The 18,670-nt window shown below is 44.7% G+C and overlaps 1 protein-coding gene across 3 annotated transcripts in view; it reads left to right on the forward strand.

Moving 5' to 3' along the window:
* MATN2 (matrilin 2) overlaps positions 1-18,670 on the forward strand; it is a 155,336-nt gene that overhangs the window by 71,243 nt on the left and 65,423 nt on the right. For all 3 annotated transcript variants that reach the window (XM_033438230.2, XM_033438232.2, XM_033438233.2), the window contains one exon: positions 12,045-12,167. In XM_033438230.2, coding sequence (XP_033294121.1) covers positions 12,045-12,167 — 123 coding nt within the window. The remainder of the gene's footprint in view (positions 1-12,044; positions 12,168-18,670) is intronic.

Below are 18,670 nucleotides of genomic sequence, written 5' to 3' on the forward strand. Positions count from 1 at the left end.
CCTATGCGTCCGGAGCCTGTGTTCCGCAACGGGAGAGGCCCCAACAGCGTACAAGAAAAAAAAAAAAAAAAGGGCAAAAGATTTGAATAGACACTAAACCAAAGAAGATATATAAAGAAGAGATGCTCAAACTTATTAGATACTAAGGAAATACAAATTAAAGCCACAATGAGATACCACTATACTTCTACTAGATTGGATACATCTTAAAATATTGACCATGCCAAGTATTAGCAAAGTTGGGAACAGAATTATCATTGTTCCTGGTAGGAATGTAAAATGGTTCAACCACTTTGGAAAACAGTTTAGCAGTTTCTTACAAAGTTACGTATGTACCTACCATAATTCCACTTTTAGGTATTTACTTAAAAGAAATTAAATTTTATATCCAAACAAATGTTTATAGCAGCTTTACTTGTAATAACCTAAAACTGGAAACAGCCCAAATCATCAACAGGTGAATTCTTAACAAATTGTGATATATGCATACAACATAATACTACTAGGCAATGAAAAGAATGAGCTATTGACCCATGCAGCAAGCTGGATAAATGTCAAAATAACCGTGTTGAATGAAAGAAATGAGACCAAAAAAAAAAAAAAAGAGTACATATTGTAGGATTCCATTTATATGAAATTTTAGAAAATGGTAACTAATCTATGATCAGCAGATGAGTGGTTGCCTGGGGCCAAGGGGAGAGAAGGGACAGGTGGAGGGATTACAGAGGGGCACTAGGAAACTTTGGGGATTTGGAGGTGATGGATATGTTATCTTGATTATGGTGATGATATGTTGATATGTCAAGTTTACCAGCTTGTCTATGTTGAATATGTGTAGTTTATTGTACGTCATTTAAATTCAATAATATATATGTATGTATATATATGTATTTTCAGAACAGGGTGGTTTGGGAAGGTAACTGGTGCTGAGACAGAAGGCTGCAAGAGAAGATATTGGAGAAAGAGTCATGGAACAATCAGGGAAGGCTTTGGGGAATAGAGGTTTTTCTAGCAAATCAAAGAAGAGAAGAGAAACGTAGAGCTTGTTGTCTTTAAGGGATGCTAACTGTACAGACTGCCTATTTGGAATAGTTTGTTTGGGACATTAGTGGGGGATGAGGAAGGGAATTCAAGCTGGAACAAATTATGGAGTGATTTGATTCTCAAGCCGAGTTCCAGCTGCTGTCTTTGGTGGATAGAGGGGCTGAACACAGGGTGTCAAGGGGAAAACCACATTTTAGTAAATTGACCGTGGCAGTAATACATACAGAGGATTAGAATTAGGATTAGATAATAGGTGCCGAAATACCATTCATCCATCCACTCATTCATTCATTTATTCATTCAATACTTACTGATTCCCCTCTATGAGCCAGATGCCCTTGTGGTGTGTGGGAGAAAAGTGTTTCCTCTTATATGTTTGAGACCCAAGACCCTCCAAGAACACTCAGATCTTGGCTTCCCTTGTGCTCTGCACGTGCAGAGCAGAACATGGACGATGCAATCAGTTTACAGTTCAAATCAGTTCAGTCAATTCAGTGCATGTGTTTCTTATGCCCATGGAGTTAATTAGGAGATCATAGCAATAATCCCCACCCCAGGGAGGAGTTTATGACCGAAGATGGGGAATGGTGGGTGAGGGTTGTTAGAATTTAAACTGATAAATAACTTAAGAGAGGAAAACTGGTTTTGCGGGGAAAGCAGTGAGTCCGGGCGAGAGCCCACACAAGTGGTTGGATGCAACTGGAGATGAAAAAGAAAATGCCTGGCTGGATACACTTGGTGGTGGTAATTGGCCCTGAAGATGGATGGAATCTTGGAGGGAGGAAGGGAGCGTGGAAAGGGGAGGTCAAGGGCTCAGCTTCGGGGCAGCCCACAAAGCTGAGACAGCGCGGAGCAAGTGCAAGAGCGAGCAGACTGCGTGCGCGCACACGAACGGGCGGCTTTGCGGGTCAACTTGTTAGGAATGCAAATTCCTAGGCCCTACTCACCCCAGACCTACTGAATCAGGGACTCCAGGGATGCAGCCTAGGAGGATGTCCTTTTAACATCCTTTTAAAGCCCTCCAGGGGATTCTGGTCAAGTTTGAAAACGACTGCCCCCGCTGTTTCAAACTAGATCTCTCCCTGGGAGATTCCACTCCTCAGGGAGTTCATATTGAGACCGTGATGATGCGACTGACAGCCGTTTGGAAATTGCAAAGCGCTCTGCATGACTAGGGCATTATGCGTTCACTCTTATTTATCATTTTGATCAACCTCGTTCAGTCAGATTTACTTATGTTTTCAGTTTTTGTTTTGGGGATCCTCCTCTTTTCCCCTTCTGAAAAGAAAACGAAAATCTCGTTCATGAATAGGAGAACTGATTGAAAACGAATGAAGCCGTTGGGGGAGGAGGGATGCGAGGCACAGCTGGAGTTTGCCTGGAAGGACAGGTTTGTTCTTCTGGGTGACATTGGGTTGGTGGTGTTTCTTCCAGCAGAGACAAGGCTGATGGCTCCCATTTACTGCTGAAAGTCTTTAACTCCAAACCGCAGCTGTCAAAATAAGATTAGGGCTTTCAGACATGATGGAAGAAGGCGGATGGTCCCCAAAATGCAGGCTTAGGTTTGGCAGATGTTTGCAGAGCCCTAACTCCAAGTGAGTTTTCGGGGTTGGAGCAGGCAGAAATGGCGTTGTTTCCCAGCTGAGTGAAATAACAGCTCTGATAATAAATTTCTCTTCTCTCTCGCTGTGATACATAATTTCTGATTTCTACATCTCAAGCTAAATAGCAGCAGGAGCCGTAAAAAAAAGTGGAGCATGTCTTTAAAGGTGTTCATTTTGCTCTAAGTCCAGAGGAGAAATTAAACTGTCATCGGTGTCGACAGCACGCCATGCGGCTTGTCTAAAATTCTGCAAAGTCAGTAAAAAGCCTTTGATCTCGCCCAGGGTGATGTCAGGCACAGCCACTGCAGTCCTTGTCCCGTGCTTCTCATCCAGTGTAACCAGATGGAAGTTTTCCAAGTTCTTGGGCGGAGGTGCTGTGCTAGGGTTTCAAGATCACACACTGAGGAAGGCCCTTAAATCTAGAATGGCTGTGAGCCTCAGGGGAACGCTAGGGAAGGCTTTGAGCATAGCCCTGGGGCTCTTAGTTATCAAATCCTCACTGATTTATTTCACTTGGGAAGACTGAGCAGATGCAGTTAACATCCCTCCTAAAATTCTCCAGGAAACCAGAGAAGCAAGTGGATTTTGCTGACTGTCAGCTATATATGCTAACATTTGCCCTCTGGCAAGGCATTGTTTGCGTTTGTTGAGATCTTTTGTTATAAAATTCAAAATTGCCTACTTTGCTGTGTCAGATCAATTCAGCATAGAACTCACGAACCAAAAACTTAGTCACAGATACATTGATGTCATTTAAAGAAATCTGAATCTAGTGGGGGGTTTCACAGGCACCCAATAAAGTGATATTATGTTAGAATTGTGATGTAGGCAAAATTTGGTTGGGGTTCACCTTTCCTCCATGCTTAACTAGGCCTGCACCACCAAGACCTTTCTTTACCCTAAACTAGGAAAAAAGGAGACTAACATTTGTTGAGTACCTCCCATCTCTCAGATGCTTTATCATCTATATTATCTCATTTAACCCTGCCATAAGATGTTTTCTCCACTTAATTATTTAACCTCTATGAAAATTCAATCTCACAGAAATCACTTATATGAAGTCACGCAGGTCACCTCGCTGAAGCCAGGTCTGGCTCCAAAGGCAATATTCTTTTCATTCTATCTGATTGCTTCCCTTAAGCCCTATGGAAAGAAACATAACTGCCCCTTATCTCCTCCTCCAAGATTCAACCCCCTTGATCCCTACTTTTTCATATTACCTCCTTCAGGTCCTTGTATAAAATAATTTTTTCTGTGAGACCACCTTCTGACCACACTATTTAAAGCAGAAGCTCCCTTTCCTCCATACTCCCAACCCCCCTTTCCTGCTTAATTTTGTTCTATAGCACTTCTAAGATCTAACGTTATATATATATATATATATATATATATATATATATTTTTTTTTTCCCCCCCGGTACACGGGCCTCTCACTGTTGTGGCCTCCCCCGTTGCGGAGCACAGGCTCCGGACGTGCAGGCTCAGCGGCCATGGCTTACGGGCCCAGCCGCTCCGCGGCATGTGGGATCCTCCCGGACCGGGGCACGAACCCGTGTCCCCTGCATCGGCAGGCGGACTCTCAACCACTGCGCCACCAGGGAAGCCCCTGTAATGTATATTTTTACCAGTTTATGTTGTTTATGTCTGGCCCCTGTCCATGGTATGCTAGTAAATGTTTAACAACCAGGTCTCCAGGGGGAAAAGCTCCAATTTGCAATGTTCACCAATTCCTGTGTTGTCAATACTACCACCATGGCTGATTTCAAGCTACCCACTTGGCCTTGCTGAACGCAGAGTTGGGAAGAAGTGGGCACGGTCTGTCAATGTGAGTCAGTAGGAGCTGGCTTCCCACTTGAATATCCGCTACATAGGGACAGAGATTGATTGACTTTTTTAATCTATTTTATTCACTGTCTTTCTCTCAGCCGTTTGAGCAATTTGACGAATGACTGAATTCAGTCATTCAAATATATTTTTAAAAATTGACCACATGCCAAACACCATGCTAGTTATTTGAGCTGGAGGGCTGAACAGAACAGTCACTGCCTTCAGATGGCAGGGGAAGTAGACATGAAATTAACAATTGCAAATTAAGTGTTGTTATAACTGCCGTAAGGGAAGCCCGTGAAGGGGAACTTGACCTCTAAAAGGGCGTGGTCAGATAAGAGCCCCCCATCCCTGAGTACTCCAGGCTGGTGACTGTCAAGTCAGATCCACACGTGTCCACTAAGCACCTGCTACGTGAAGTGTGTGGTGTCACAGGCACCCCGAAGACCACCGAAGACTTATCGTGTGCCTTTCAGAGCTTACAGCCTGGGTAAGGCTGATGAGTGAGGAATGACTGACAACCCTATCTTTCAGGTGTTGGGTCCATTCATCCATTCATCACAAGCACTGAATGAGCACCTACAATGTGCCAGGTACTGTGCTAGGTACCAGGGATGCAGCAGACAGCAAGGCAGCTGGTTCCTTAGCTGTCATGAGAATTCTGGTGTCTGCAGCTGGGGGCTGGCTCCCCGATGTCATTGTACTCTTCTGGGAGAGGAATATCTCTTGCTGGGGACGAGGAGAGGTACAGAGACTCGGGAAACATTTTATTCCCATCTCACTCATCTTCCCAGGACCCCATTTCTGATGGAGCAGTTGTTTTAGGACTCTAGGAACATCCCTGTTGGGAGGCAAGGGGTATGGGACTTTGTCACTGTTCATTCAGTAGACGAACACTTACGGGGCACCAACTACATGCGCTAGAACACTGGGGAATCAAAACTGAGTCAGACCAGATCATTCTCATGGGGCAGACAGACCTGTGATCCGGTCCTTCTAATACTGTGGGCTAAATGCATAAGTGCTCTAGTGGAGTGGTGTGTATAGGGCTAGAGGAGCCTAGAGGAAGGAGACTCTAAGCTCAGCCAAGCTGAAGAAGGCTTCCTGGAGGAGGTGACATCGGGCTGAAGTCAGTAGCCATGAGTCGGGGTAACGGAGTAGAGAAGGCTTGGAAGGGTAATGGGAACTCTGAATCCACTGCTTATCCGACGCCCAGTTTTATCACCCTTCAGTGAAATCCTCCCAGGCTGTGAGAAAAAGAAGTTTTGTTTTCCTAAAGAATAAGGAATCATCCAAAAACATCTGTATTTGTTTCAAATGGAAGCGACCACTGCCAGAAAAACAACAAAGTTGTTTTGTGAGAACCTAGCCTGTATTTATTCCTTACTCTTTGTTTAATTAAATTAATCCTCCATGGTCTCCTTTGGGACAGACAGTACAGAGCACTAGTGGCCATAAATCCCCAGTGTTCTAAAAACAGTATGAAAGGCCTGAGGCCAGCTGGCAGGCCTGCTGTTTGTGGGATCCTTCTTCAGGAACTCCTGTTCCTACCACACTTTGCACCCTCACTTAGTGTCCGGGGTCTTTTAGCCACTTGGAGAGGGGTCCAAGGACAGCAAAAAAATCTGAGGTTTGCTTAAAAGAAGAATCTGAGCCTGCAGACTCAGTTGATGAAGGGGGAGGCTGACTCTTGCCTCTGGGCCCCTTCCCCTTGGATGATTGTGAGGACTTTTATCCTGTAGGTTCAATGGCTCTCAATCTGGCTGCACACTGGAGTTATCTGGGAGCTTTAGCAAACAGTGTTGCCTGCATCCCAGCCCCAGCTGCCTGATTTAAGGGGTTGGGCTGGGCATCAGGATTTTCCAAAGGTCCCCAGATGGTTCTGATGAGCAGCGAGGTCATGCCCTGGTAGATGGGACCCTGTAGTGATTCATGGCTGTCCTGTTCCGGAAGACATAAGCATCTCATTGCCTCTCTACCTACCTTATGGGGGGAAGTCTTGGGGGAAAAATGCTTATTGCTTCAAGATCCTGGTCCACTGCTTTTATTTTATTTTATAAAGACACACTTTATTTTTTATTTTTTTTATTTTTATTTTTGGCTGTGTTGGGTCTTCCTTGCTACGCGCGGGCTTTCTCTAGTTGCGGCGAGCAGGGGCTACTCTTGGTTGCGGTGCACGGGCTTCTCACTGCGGTGGCTTCTCTTGGCGCGTGGGCTTCAGTAGTTGTAGCACGCAGGCTTCAGTAGTTGTGGCTTGCGGGCTCAGCTGTGGCTCGCGGGCTCTAGAGCTCAGGCTCAGTAGTTGTGGCGCATGGGCTTAGTTGCTCCGCGGCATGTGGGATCTTCCCGGACCAGGGGTCGAACCCGTGTCCCCGGCACTGGCAGGCGGATTCTTAACCACTGCGCCATCAGGGAAGTCCTCACTGCTTTTAAGATGCTACTTACAAAGGGGTTCTTTTGTAACGTTGATTTTTTTTCGTTATTATAAAAGCTCTTTGTATAAGCTCTTGTTAGAAAATTCAAAAACAGATCATTATAAATAAGAGAAAAAAATTACTTAAACTGCCACCACTTCTTCGTAACCACTGCTAGGCAGGATTCCTGCTGGATACAGAGAGGAGGCGTAGCAGCTGTGGGGGCTGAGAAGGGGGACCCAGGTGGAGAAGCTCCTACCCCCCCACCTTCAGAGATGGGCTTGGGATTTGGGGGTACGTTGGTCCAGTGTACTGGGGTGTCATTTTCCAGCCATCAGGACTTTGTGCAGGGACGCTCTCCTCCCAGTTAGGGAGCCTAGCAAGGGAGACACAGTAAATACATCACTACATAAATGCCTATGTGATTAACATTGTGACACATGCCAGGAGGGAGAAGTGCAGGGGCGCACTGACATGCACAGACAGCCGATGGGCGGGGCCGCGAGCTCTGAAGAACAATTGAAGGTCCTCCTGTCAAGAGGTTGATTTTCCCATCAACGTGCAAGCAAACCCAAGCTACTTTGGCTTGGAATTCAGAAAACTACTGCTGTTCCCAAAGCAGTGATTTTCATTTATCTGTTCTAGAGGTCCTTTATATTTCCCAGAGCTAAAAGAAACTGTGATGCAACCAGAATTATCCTTCCGAAGCACAACTCAGGTAAAATGGCCCGTGTCCCTTTTGAAGGCTTTTACCTTGAGTGGTCCCCACTGCCTGCTGAGCACAGTTCAGACCACGCAGCCTGATGCCAGGCCCTCTGCCATCTGGTGTCAATCGTCCTTCCAGTGCTCCCTCCTGCTACTTCCCTTGGAACTCCCAGAGTGGAAGTCAGCTACCATGCCTGTCCTGCTTCCCTCGGTTTCTGCACATTTACTGTTCCCTCAGCCCTGGGTCCATTTCCCTTTCTCCATTCTCTGCCGCTTGCCTGCCAGACTTTTCTGAGGGATCCAGCCTCGGCTGGCAGTAATCCATCTCCGTTCTGAACTCCCACTGTATTGGCAGCACCTCTCTTCTGGATTTCTAGCATGTTCTATTTTGTATTTTAGTTATTTAGGATGCATCTGATAGCTACTCTGGCCTTCCCAGTCCTCAAATGGGGCTAGTTTGTTCTACCTAAGGACCTTTTTTTTTTTTGGCGGTACGCGGGCCTCTCACTGTTGTGGCCTCTCCCGTTGCGGAGCACAGGCTCCGGACGCGCAGGCTCAGCGGCCATGGCTCACGGGCCCAGCCGCTCCGCGGCATGTGGGATCTTCCCGGACCGGGGCACGAACCCGTGTCCCCTGCATCGGCAGGCGGACTCTCAACCACTGCGCCACCAGAGAAGCCCTACCTAAGGACCTTTGCATTCACTGTTCTTTCAGTCAGAAACACTCTTTACATCCAGTGTTAGTTTCAGGTGTACAATGTAGTGATTCAGTATTTTACATTTTCATTATATACTTTTTGAAATAATCACCACAATAAGTCCAGTTACCATCTGTCACCGTACAAAGTCGTTACAGTATCATTGATTATATTCCCTATGTGTACATTACGTCCCTGTGACTTATTTATTGTATAGCTGGAAGTTTGTACCTCTTAATCCCCTTTACCTGTTTCATTCATACCCTTAACCCGTCCCCTCTGGCAACCACCAGTTTGTTCTCTGTATCCGTGAGTCTGTTTCTGTCTTGTTATGCTTGTTCACTTGTTTTGTTTTTTAGATTCCACATAGAAGTGAGATCGTATGTATCTGTCTCTCTCTGTCTGACTTATTTTACTTAGCATAATACCCTCAAGGTTCATCCCTGTTGTCACAAATGGCAACATTTCATTCTTTTTTTATGGCTGAGTAACATTTCATTGATTATATGTAGCACATCTTCTTTATCCATTCATCTGTTGATGGACACTTAGGTTGCTGCCATATCTTGGCTGTCGTAAATAATGCTTCAATGAACACAGGGGTGCATATATCTTCTTGAATTAGTGTTTTTGTTTTTCTTTGGATAAATTCCACTTCTGAGTTTCTATCAGAAATGCTCTTCCTAGAACTTCACATTACTAACCCTCAGCGTACCAGCTGTGTGTCGGCAGGAACCCCTTTATCTGTTTGGTTCACCACTATATCCCCAGTGCCTGGGATAAACTAGGTGCTTCATTGACTGAATAAATGAAAAATATCTGATGATTCAGATTTTTCTTAGGTCTCTGGCTTAAGCTTGTAACTAACTGTAAATTTTGTCACTCTTTAATTATTCACCATGATTTTTGCATGAGCTGAAGTTTTTTCTGATTCTTGCTCTTTTCCTTATATCTGGATCCAGGGGAAATCTCAGTTGGAGTTCCCAATTGGAAATATAAGCTAGAAATACACTGGGAAGGGAGGAATTTGCATCTATAATTTTTTTATCTACTTTATTGATTTGGGAATGAAAATAATTCTTTTAATATTTTAAAACCAGAATCCTTATTTGTGGAATCTTAGACCTAAATGTACTTTCATCTTATGATGTAGCTTTTATTTAAAAAAAAAAATTTAACGCATTTGATAGAGGTGATGAATATATCAGCTTTTATCTTTTTTATCAATTTGATATGTTATAATTATCTAAAAGCATAATAAACTATAAAACTCAAAGACCTAGGAGATTACATTAAGGCGTAGCCATTGGATTCAGGGATTAATCCAGCTTTCTATGTATTAAGTTTTTACCATAGCTGTCATAGTGGTAACTTTTAACCAGAGGAAAACAATTTTTCATATATTCAGTCCCTTTAATGCTCTTTGATTTTCTCCAACTTTAATGGTAAAGTCACTCAAAGAGCTAGTTATGAAACCAAGCCGTTCTCCTTGCTGAGGCATAATGCCATCATGTCAGCCTGTTTCTTCAAAGGAGAGACTGAGTCGGTGATGGAGTGAAAATGCCTTTAACCGTTTCATCCTCTGATAGATTCTTAGTTCCACGGCAGTAAATGCACTGCTTTGAATGTGTTCTTACATTGCATTTGAGTAAATAGCCAGGACCCAGCACTAATAAATATTTGATCAAAATAGAATTGTTAATAGCCATACATTCATTTCTCCCTAGTAATCTTTGTTACATCTACCTAACCTCCTTTGGCTTCCCATTTTCCTCATTTATGGGATGAATAAGTAGAGCACAAAGAGGATTTTGAAAGGTCCTTCTGATAGAGAAATGGAATGAGGAAAACTATGTCCAAAGAGACTAAGGCAGACTTGGGAATAAGGGGCTCTTCTAGACCTGCCATGCTTTTGGTGGAGTAGCAGGTCTTTTCACTGTGCTCTCTCTCAGCTTCTGCAAAATGTTCATTGCAGCTCTATTTACAATAGCCCAGAGATGGAAACAACCTAAGTGTCCATCATCGGATGAATGGATAAAGAAGATGTGGCACATATATACAGTGGAATATTACTCAGCCATAAAAAGAAACAAAATTGAGCTATTTGTAATGAGGTGGATAGACCTAGAGTCTGTCATACAGAGTGAAGTAAGTCAGAAAGAGAGAGACAAATACCGTATGCTAACACATATATATGGAATTTAAGAAAAAAATGTCATGAAGAACCTAGGGGTAAGATGGGAATAAAGACACAGACCTACTAGAGAATGGACTTGAGGATATGGGGAGGGGGAAGGGTAAACGGTGACAAAGCGAGAGAGAGGCATGGACGCATATACACTACCAAATGTAAGGTAGATAGCTAGTGGGAAGCAGCCGCATAGCACGGGGAGATCAGCTCAGTGCTTTGTGACCACCTGGAGGGGTGGGATAGGGAGGGTGGGAGGGAGGGAGACGCAAGCGGGAAGAGATATGGGAACATATGTATATATATAACTGATTCATTTTGTTGTGAAGCTGAAACTAACATACCATTGTAAAGCAATTATACTACAATAAAGATGTTAAAATGAAAAAAAAAATAAAATTTTACAAAAAAAAAAAATGTCAAAGACAACACCAGGTTACCTTGGTGAGACTGTGTATATCGGTGTGTACCTTGGTGAGACTGTGTATATCGGTGTGTACCTTGGTGAGACTGTGTATATCGGTGTGTACCTTGGTGAGACTCTGATGACAAAGCCTTTTAGTTCTCAAAGAATAGGAATGGTACTTGATGCAGACAAGCGCAAATACCTGCTTGTGATAACTTCAGTCCTCAAGAACCATCCAGATGTTTTCAGAACACTTTCATTGAGACGGGAAAAATACAAATTCGTGGGGTTTTTTAATTAATTATTTATTTGGCTGCACTGGGCCTTGGGTGCGGCACGCAGGATCTTCGTTGCCTCGTGCAGGATCTTTAGTTATGGCATGGGGCTCTCTTAGTTCCAGCATGTGGAATCTAGTTCCCTGAACAGGGATCGAACCCATGTCCCCTGCGTTGGGAGCACCGAGTCTTAACCACTGGACCACCAGGGAAGTCCCACAAATAGATGTTAATTTTAAATTATTTAATGCATTTAATAGAGATGAATAATTGCAACTTTGAAAAATGAGTTTTTCTATATACATAGAAACACACCCGAGTGTTAACAGCGGTGGCCTCTGGATGGTAGGACTGCAGGTGGGGGATTACAGGTGAATTTTCTTTTCTATTTTTTTCTGTTTCCCAAATTTTCCACTATGGTCTTATAACATTTTCAATGTTTTTAAAGGTCATTTTTTAAAAATTAATACTTATTGATTTTTGGCTGCGTTGGGTCTTCGTTACTGTGCGGGCTTTCTCTAGTTGTGATGAGCGGGGCCTCCTCTTCATTGCCGTGCGCAGGCTTCTCATGGCAGTGGCTTCTCTTGTTGCGGAGGACGGGCTCTAGGCACGCGGGCTTCAGTAGTTGTGGCTCACGGGCTCTAGAGAGCAGGCTCAGTAGTTGTGGCGCACAGGCTTAGTTGCTCCGCGGCGTGTGGGATCTTCCCGGGGCAGGGCTCGAACCCGTGTCCCCTGCACTGGCAGGTGGATTCTTAACCACTGCGCCACCAGGGAAGCCCTAAAGGTTATTTTGACAAGTGCTGTAGAGTTGCTTTTTGATGGCCGAGGGTCACCGAGGGTCACCTCCTTGAGAGCCACGTTCTAATGGTATGGCTTTGCCCCAGTCCAGGACCTGTGTGCGGCGCAGGACCACGGCTGCGAGCAGCTCTGCGTGAACCTGCTGGGCTCCTTTGTCTGCCAGTGCTACAGTGGCTACACCCTGGCCGAGGACGGGAAACGGTGTGTGGGTGAGTATCCCACCCAGCCTTGCTTGATGGGGAAACACAAGAGAAGCTAGTAAGAAGGGAGAGGGGTGCCACATATCCAGTTGCTCTCCTGTGAGTTTCAACAAAGTGGTCTAAGTCCTCTGGTCTAGTTGTTAGTCAGAATTTGAACTTTAAGGACTTCGTTTGTGGCTGAGGTTAGCATTTTCTCATTCTGGGTCCTCAGCAAAAGGCATATTTATGATAATCTATGTAAACAAAATTGTCCGTTACTGATTTCCTCGGAAAGGACTGGGCGGATTTTCATTCAGTTTGGAAGGTATGTCTGGGCTGGCCTGACTTCAGTATAGCTCACGTGTTATACACGAGGTCCAGTTGGTGGTGGGTAAGGTGGCTGAGTGGCACCTCGAAGAGGCAGGCAGCCTTCCTTCTAAGTACGGATCTGCAGTTCAGTGACAGGCCCCAGTGACCGCCAGGTGTCAGAGGCCAGCTGTGTGCAGTGAGACACCACGGTCAGAGAAAACAAATAGCGGCCTCAAACGCTGGTCCTGGGTAAGCAGTCTCAAGGGCGGTGCTCGGAACTACAGGCACTGGCTCACGATCAGCTGAGCGGTTTCCCATTGAGCGGCAACTCCGCATTGCGAGGGCCGGTGAGAGGTGGGGGGATGGCATCTAATTTCTTCGGTGATGGATAACGGTTTTCATGGGCACCTGCAGGGCAGACCATTGAATCCCTAATATGCATGTGGCACCTCCCAGTGTGTCTGCAAAGCCCTTTAAACTTGCACAGCCTCATTTATCTTTCCACCAACAAACAGTGCCCGGCAAATAGTAGGTGTTCAGTAAACTGAGCTGGATACTTATGAGGCAGAAAATCCACAAGGAAAGGAAGGAAAAGGACTTGACTGACATCAGACCTGGAACCTTCATTTTCTAACTCTGGATCCTACATGTCCTGTTCCACATTCTGTTGTTTTCAGAGGACCTGTTCTGTTTTGCTTCCCACAAACAGTCAATGATGATTTTTTTGCACATAGAACTTACACTTTCCAGCACACTGTGACTCTTAGCTGAGGACGGGAAAGGAAAAAGCAACAAAACAAAAGAGCAGGTGGGGCCTGTTCTTTGCAGGTGATGATGAGAATAAAATGGGTTTGTTTGTTTGTTTTTACGCACTGATGGAGATTCAAACGGCCCTCATCAGAAGTCCACAAATGGAATTGGTCTCCTAAGCCTGCGTTGTTTCTTCCCCCTTATTCTGTGGGTCGTGACCGTGATAGGTAGCAGGGTACCACATCCATTAACACTGGCAAAAAAAGAAGCCAATGCGGAAACACCCGCTTTTTTTTTTCTTCATTAATTTTTATTATGCAAATAATCTATTTTCATTGAGGAACTTAAAACAGACGAGAAAAGCACTATTAATAGCTTGTTGTATTTTCTGCCAGACCTTTCCCCACATAAGGATCTACTTCTAAACATTTTGTTAATGTTTACCAAAATGAGGTCATACTCTCTATTTTGTTTTACATATATATATTTTTCCCTTACCAGTTGTTAAATGGGGAGAAACTTTGTGTGCTGTTGTGTCAGAAGGAAATCAGTTGGAAGTAAGGCCAGTGGCTGAGCTACAGGATACAGGTTGAGGGTGTCTGGTTAATTAGGGTGAGAGAAGGAACAGGGAGGGCCCAGAGCTTGTGTGAGTGACGGGGAGTTGGCGGGGCCAGGGGCATTAGGGGCCATGGCTGGGGCAGGAGACGAGCCTTGGCCCTCGGGAAACTGGAAGGCAGTGGGGAGCCCAGGTCTCTGGGTGTTGCCAAATAATTGCCTAACGGTCCTCTGTAGTAGACAGCCTTTGAGTCTCTAAGGGTTTTGCTGAAACTTCTGGAGTTTGACATTTACTGAAGAGCAACAAGCATGAGAAGAAATGCTGTGGTTGCCGGGGAGCTGGCGTGGGCTGTGTTTATTAGAGATGCGTGTTGCTCTTGCTGCCGCTGTCAGTGTGTAAGAATGTCTGCCTTCCTTAGAGCAGGGGTTCAAGCTGAAGAATGGGAAACTGGGAGAGACTATGTGTGACCCCGGCCTGATGCGTGTTCTTATTCTCATCCTCTTCCACCAAATGACTGAGCTGTTAGAGGCTGGGAGTCAGATGATTAAGTGGCCCTGGACCTTTGTGGCCAGTTGCTTCGGTTAGGGAGACTGAATAAACTTCCAAAATGTCAGCTGCTGCTCGACGGGGCTGTGCTGAGTGCAAAGCAAATGATAGAGGTAATAGAGGCCACAGGAGGTCAGAGAAGAGGGACAGACTCATCATGTGAGGAAGGGTAGCAATGGGACAGATGTCTAAGGCAAGGGGAGACATGAGGGCAGTGACGGTGTAGAGGTGCGGACTGAGACGGGGCTGGGAGGGCCAGGTAGAGAGCTGGTAGATCAGGAGAGATGGTCCCAGTGAGAAGCCACCAAATTGAAAGCTAAACCGGCAGCCTAACCTGAAGACATCAATCTGAAGGGACTTGTCAAGATGGAGACTCCAGGTATCAGACTTAGAGCAGGAAATTTAGAGGAGAAACAGAGGCTGTTAGGGACCCTGGAAGCATTCCATTAGCCCCTGGTCTGAGTGGCCTGTATGTAGATGGGCAGAGAACGGTATGAATGTGGGGAACCATAATCCCAGTTAATCCAGGAGGGTCCCAGTTTATGGCTGTTGGAGATTGGGAGGAAGATGGCAGAAGAGTAAGACGCGGAGATCACCTTCCTCCCCACAGATACACCAGGTTACGGCTGTTGGCTCACTTCTCAAGAACACTCCCTTTCGCTTTCAAGGGGGCTCCAGTCTGAACGCGAAAGTATAGGATCACCCCAGTTAAGGCCAACCTGACTTCAGCAGGAGAGGAGACTTAACTCTGTTGAAGCAGAGAATTCCTGCAGGTGAGAAGTAGGAGATGAAGTTGAAGACATCAGGTGGAACCAGAGTATACAGGGCTTTGAAAACCAGGCTAAAGGGTCTGGACTTTATCTCTGAAAAAGAGACACTAAAGGGTTTTTAAGTGGGACTGATAAAGGCAAAGCCTCATTTTAGGAAACTTAATCTCGTGGTAGAGGGCAGGATGGATTCCAGGGGGAAGATAGGGAGGGCTGCAAAGACCAGTTAGGAGACTATGGTAGCCCTCTGGTGAGGGGTGACAAGAGCCGGATTTGAAGAGCGTAGAAATGAAACGAGAAGGAAGGGGTGAGGAATGAGAGAAGGTGCGATGAATAAAGAGGGAGAGGAAAAGTCACAGTTGAATCCTGGGTTTGAGCTTCCATGACTCTGAGAGTGATGGCAACAGTGATGAAAAAGTGATGGGATTTTTAGAAAAGATAATGAGTAGTTTTAGACACAGTGGGTTTGAAGCTGAGATGGGACACCTACAAGGACACGTCGAGAGGGAGCAGAGGCAGCGCTAACACCGCAAGGAGAGAGTAGAACCAGTGGTGCAGGCAGGAAGCGGCACGGTCCATTTCCTTCTGAATTTTAATTTCCATTTCCAGTGTTCACTTATGTGTTTGTTTTGGACCTTCAATACAGCGAGACCTGGGCTCAAATCCCAGTTCTGCTACTTGCTAGTCATGTGTCATTTTATTTCTGAGCCTTGGTTTTCTCATCTATAACATAGAGTAAAAATACCTACATCATAGAGTTTGTGGGATTCAATAAGATAACGAGTAAAGTTCCCAATACACATTAGACGATTGTTGTTATTATTATAACACATATTATTATCGTCATCATCTCCTGGATGCCATGGAGTGTGGCCTTAGGAGACAGTGAAGCCTGAGCCTTGGGCTACAGCCACATGCGGGAAGCCGGAGGGAAACGTGGGGCAGGAAGGATAGCCATGAAGGAACCGCCTAAGGTGGGGATGGAGGAGTTGGGGAGAGGTGGACGAGAGAACCAGACGTCATGGAACACGATGGGAAAGAGAATTTCTAGGCCAGGTCAATATTAGTGTCATGCCCCAGCGAGGCCAAATGGAACAGAACTTAGAGAAAAAGCCATTGAGTTGAGTCATCGATTCATCTCAGCAGACATTTCCAGACTCTACCAGGCACTCTGCTAGACCTTAGGGACACAGAAATGACCGGGAGGCCATTGATAACGATCGAGAGGGGTGGGGTAAAAGGACAGATTTCTAGGGGGAGGGGGGAGGGGGTGAGAAAGTAGGGACAGCAAGTCTAACCTCTTCATTTAAAAGAAGTTTCGTAGAAATTCACCATGACCAGCTACTGGTGAATGGACCCCACGGGAGTGCTTTGACTCATCCCAGAATTATGACTGTGACCACATGAAAATTCAATTCTTAGCCAGACTGAGGACCTTTTAGCCAACATTTCCACACTTTTGAGTTAGTGGAACTTTAACTTCAAGTGCTAGAGTCCCATTTCCCTAACTGCTCTTTTAACTCTGGTTAGAACTGGATTTGTTTCAACATTCAGGTGATCGAGTGGATTACTGACTAACAGAAGTCCTCGTTTTGCTTTAGTTGAGTCATGGTGTTTGTAATCCATCGGCTTCCACTAAAGCTGTGTTAATTTCCATCCAAAACTGTACATTTTTTCAAAGACCATTTAGCCCTATCTTTGAGGGTAAATTTTTTGCTGAACTTGCTCTCCTGATGTTTACTGACTGCCTTGTCTTTTGGGGTAGCTTTGGTCCTGTTTGCATCTTATCTGCCCAAGCAGATTGTAAACCCATGGGGGGAAGAAACCAATTCCTATACTTTTCATCTTTCACAGAGTAGACTTGCAAAATGTTTTTCTTGAATCATTGACTGAGACTGAGGGATCACCATCTCAAGTATTCATGTTTCTTTTTTTTAAAAAAACTTTTCCACTTCATTGGTTTTTAAATTACAGAATCAACTTTTGCTCATTAAAAAAAAAGTCAGAGTAGAGATGTGTATAAAATCAAAACCTGAAAGACATTACTCCTCAATTTCACTTCCTGGAGGTAATCACAGCTAAAAGCCTGGCTTCTCCTTCCTGCCTTTCTTCAAAGATGTCTTACCATCTTAATCGGTTTGCAGGACAGAAATTGAGACACAGATGTAGAGAACAAACGTATGGACACCAAGAGGGGAAAGCGGCGGGGTGGTGGTGGTGGTGGTGGTGGTGATGAATTGGGCGATGGGGATTGACATGTATACACTGATGTGTATAAAATGGATGACTAATAAGAACCTTCTGTATAAAAATATAAATAAAATAAAATTCAAGAAAGAAAAAGATGTCTTACCATTCTTAAGATGCTATTTGCTTGTCATTACCATCCAGGATTTAGCACAATGCCTGACACATAGTAATTGCTCAGTAAACGGTTGTGGAACAACTGAGTAGCATTAAGGTATCTCTTTACTCCCAAATTCAACCTTATCTGATTAGGGAGGCAGTGTGATAAAAATATAATCTACAGTTCTTTAATGTTACTAAATCCTAGGACCTGCTTGAAACCTTTTACTTATAATTGCAACAATCCTTTGAGGTAGGTACTATCGTCATCCACATTTTATAGGTCTCTTGAGCTCTCTGTTTCAGTGGCTTCATCTGTAAACTGAGGAAAACAATACCTACCTCCAAGGGTTGTTGTGAGGGTGAAATGCGTTAATGTATGGGAAGCCTCAATACTCTGTAATGACCTATATGGGAAAAGAATCTGAAAAAGAGTGGATATATGTCTATGTATAACTGATTCACTTTGCCGTACACCTGAAACTAACACAACATTGCAAATCAACTGCAGTCCAATAAAAAATTTTTTAAAAATATATTGGAAGCACTTGGAACAGTGCTATACATGGTCAACTGAGAAACAGTTGAATCTGAATTTCTGTATCCTTCATGAATTTTTGTCTTCTTATGAATGCTTGCATTTAATAATGCATCAAACATACGGTACATTTGAAAAATCATACTGAGGTCCATACCCAGAATGATGGTGGTACATAACATGGGGATTTAGCATGCTGTTATTGCTGCCCTCAGAGCTTTCCTCCTATATTCTCCTGTATCAGTCACCTTCAGTGAGAAGCGAATGGTTGATATTTAAGTTGGCGACAAGGGATGGGAGGATCAATCTTTGTATTGAAAGGTCAGATTTTCAGCTTACTCCTCATGCTGGAAGCATGATCTCCCCCCAGTACAAGGGTTTCTCCCTGTCTTAGTTTGCTAGGGCTGCCATAACAAAATACCGCAGAGCGAGTGTCAATAGAAATCTAGTTTCTCCCAGTTCTGGAGGCTGGAAGTCCAACGTCAGGGTGTCGGCAGGGTTGATTTCTTCTGAGGTTTCTCTCCTTGGCTTGCTGCTTCTGCATGTGGTCTTTGTTCTGTGCCCATGCATGCCTGGTGCCTCTGTGTGTGTCCAAATCTCCACCTCTCATAAGCATACCAGTCAGATTGGATTAGGACGCACCCTAATGGCCTCATTTTAACCTAATCACCCTTTAAAGGTCCATATCTCCGAACGCAATCACCATCTGACCAACTGGGGA

This window comes from Orcinus orca, chromosome 17 (genome assembly GCF_937001465.1).
Source record: "Orcinus orca chromosome 17, mOrcOrc1.1, whole genome shotgun sequence".
In the NCBI taxonomy this organism is placed as follows: Eukaryota; Metazoa; Chordata; class Mammalia; order Artiodactyla; family Delphinidae; genus Orcinus; species Orcinus orca.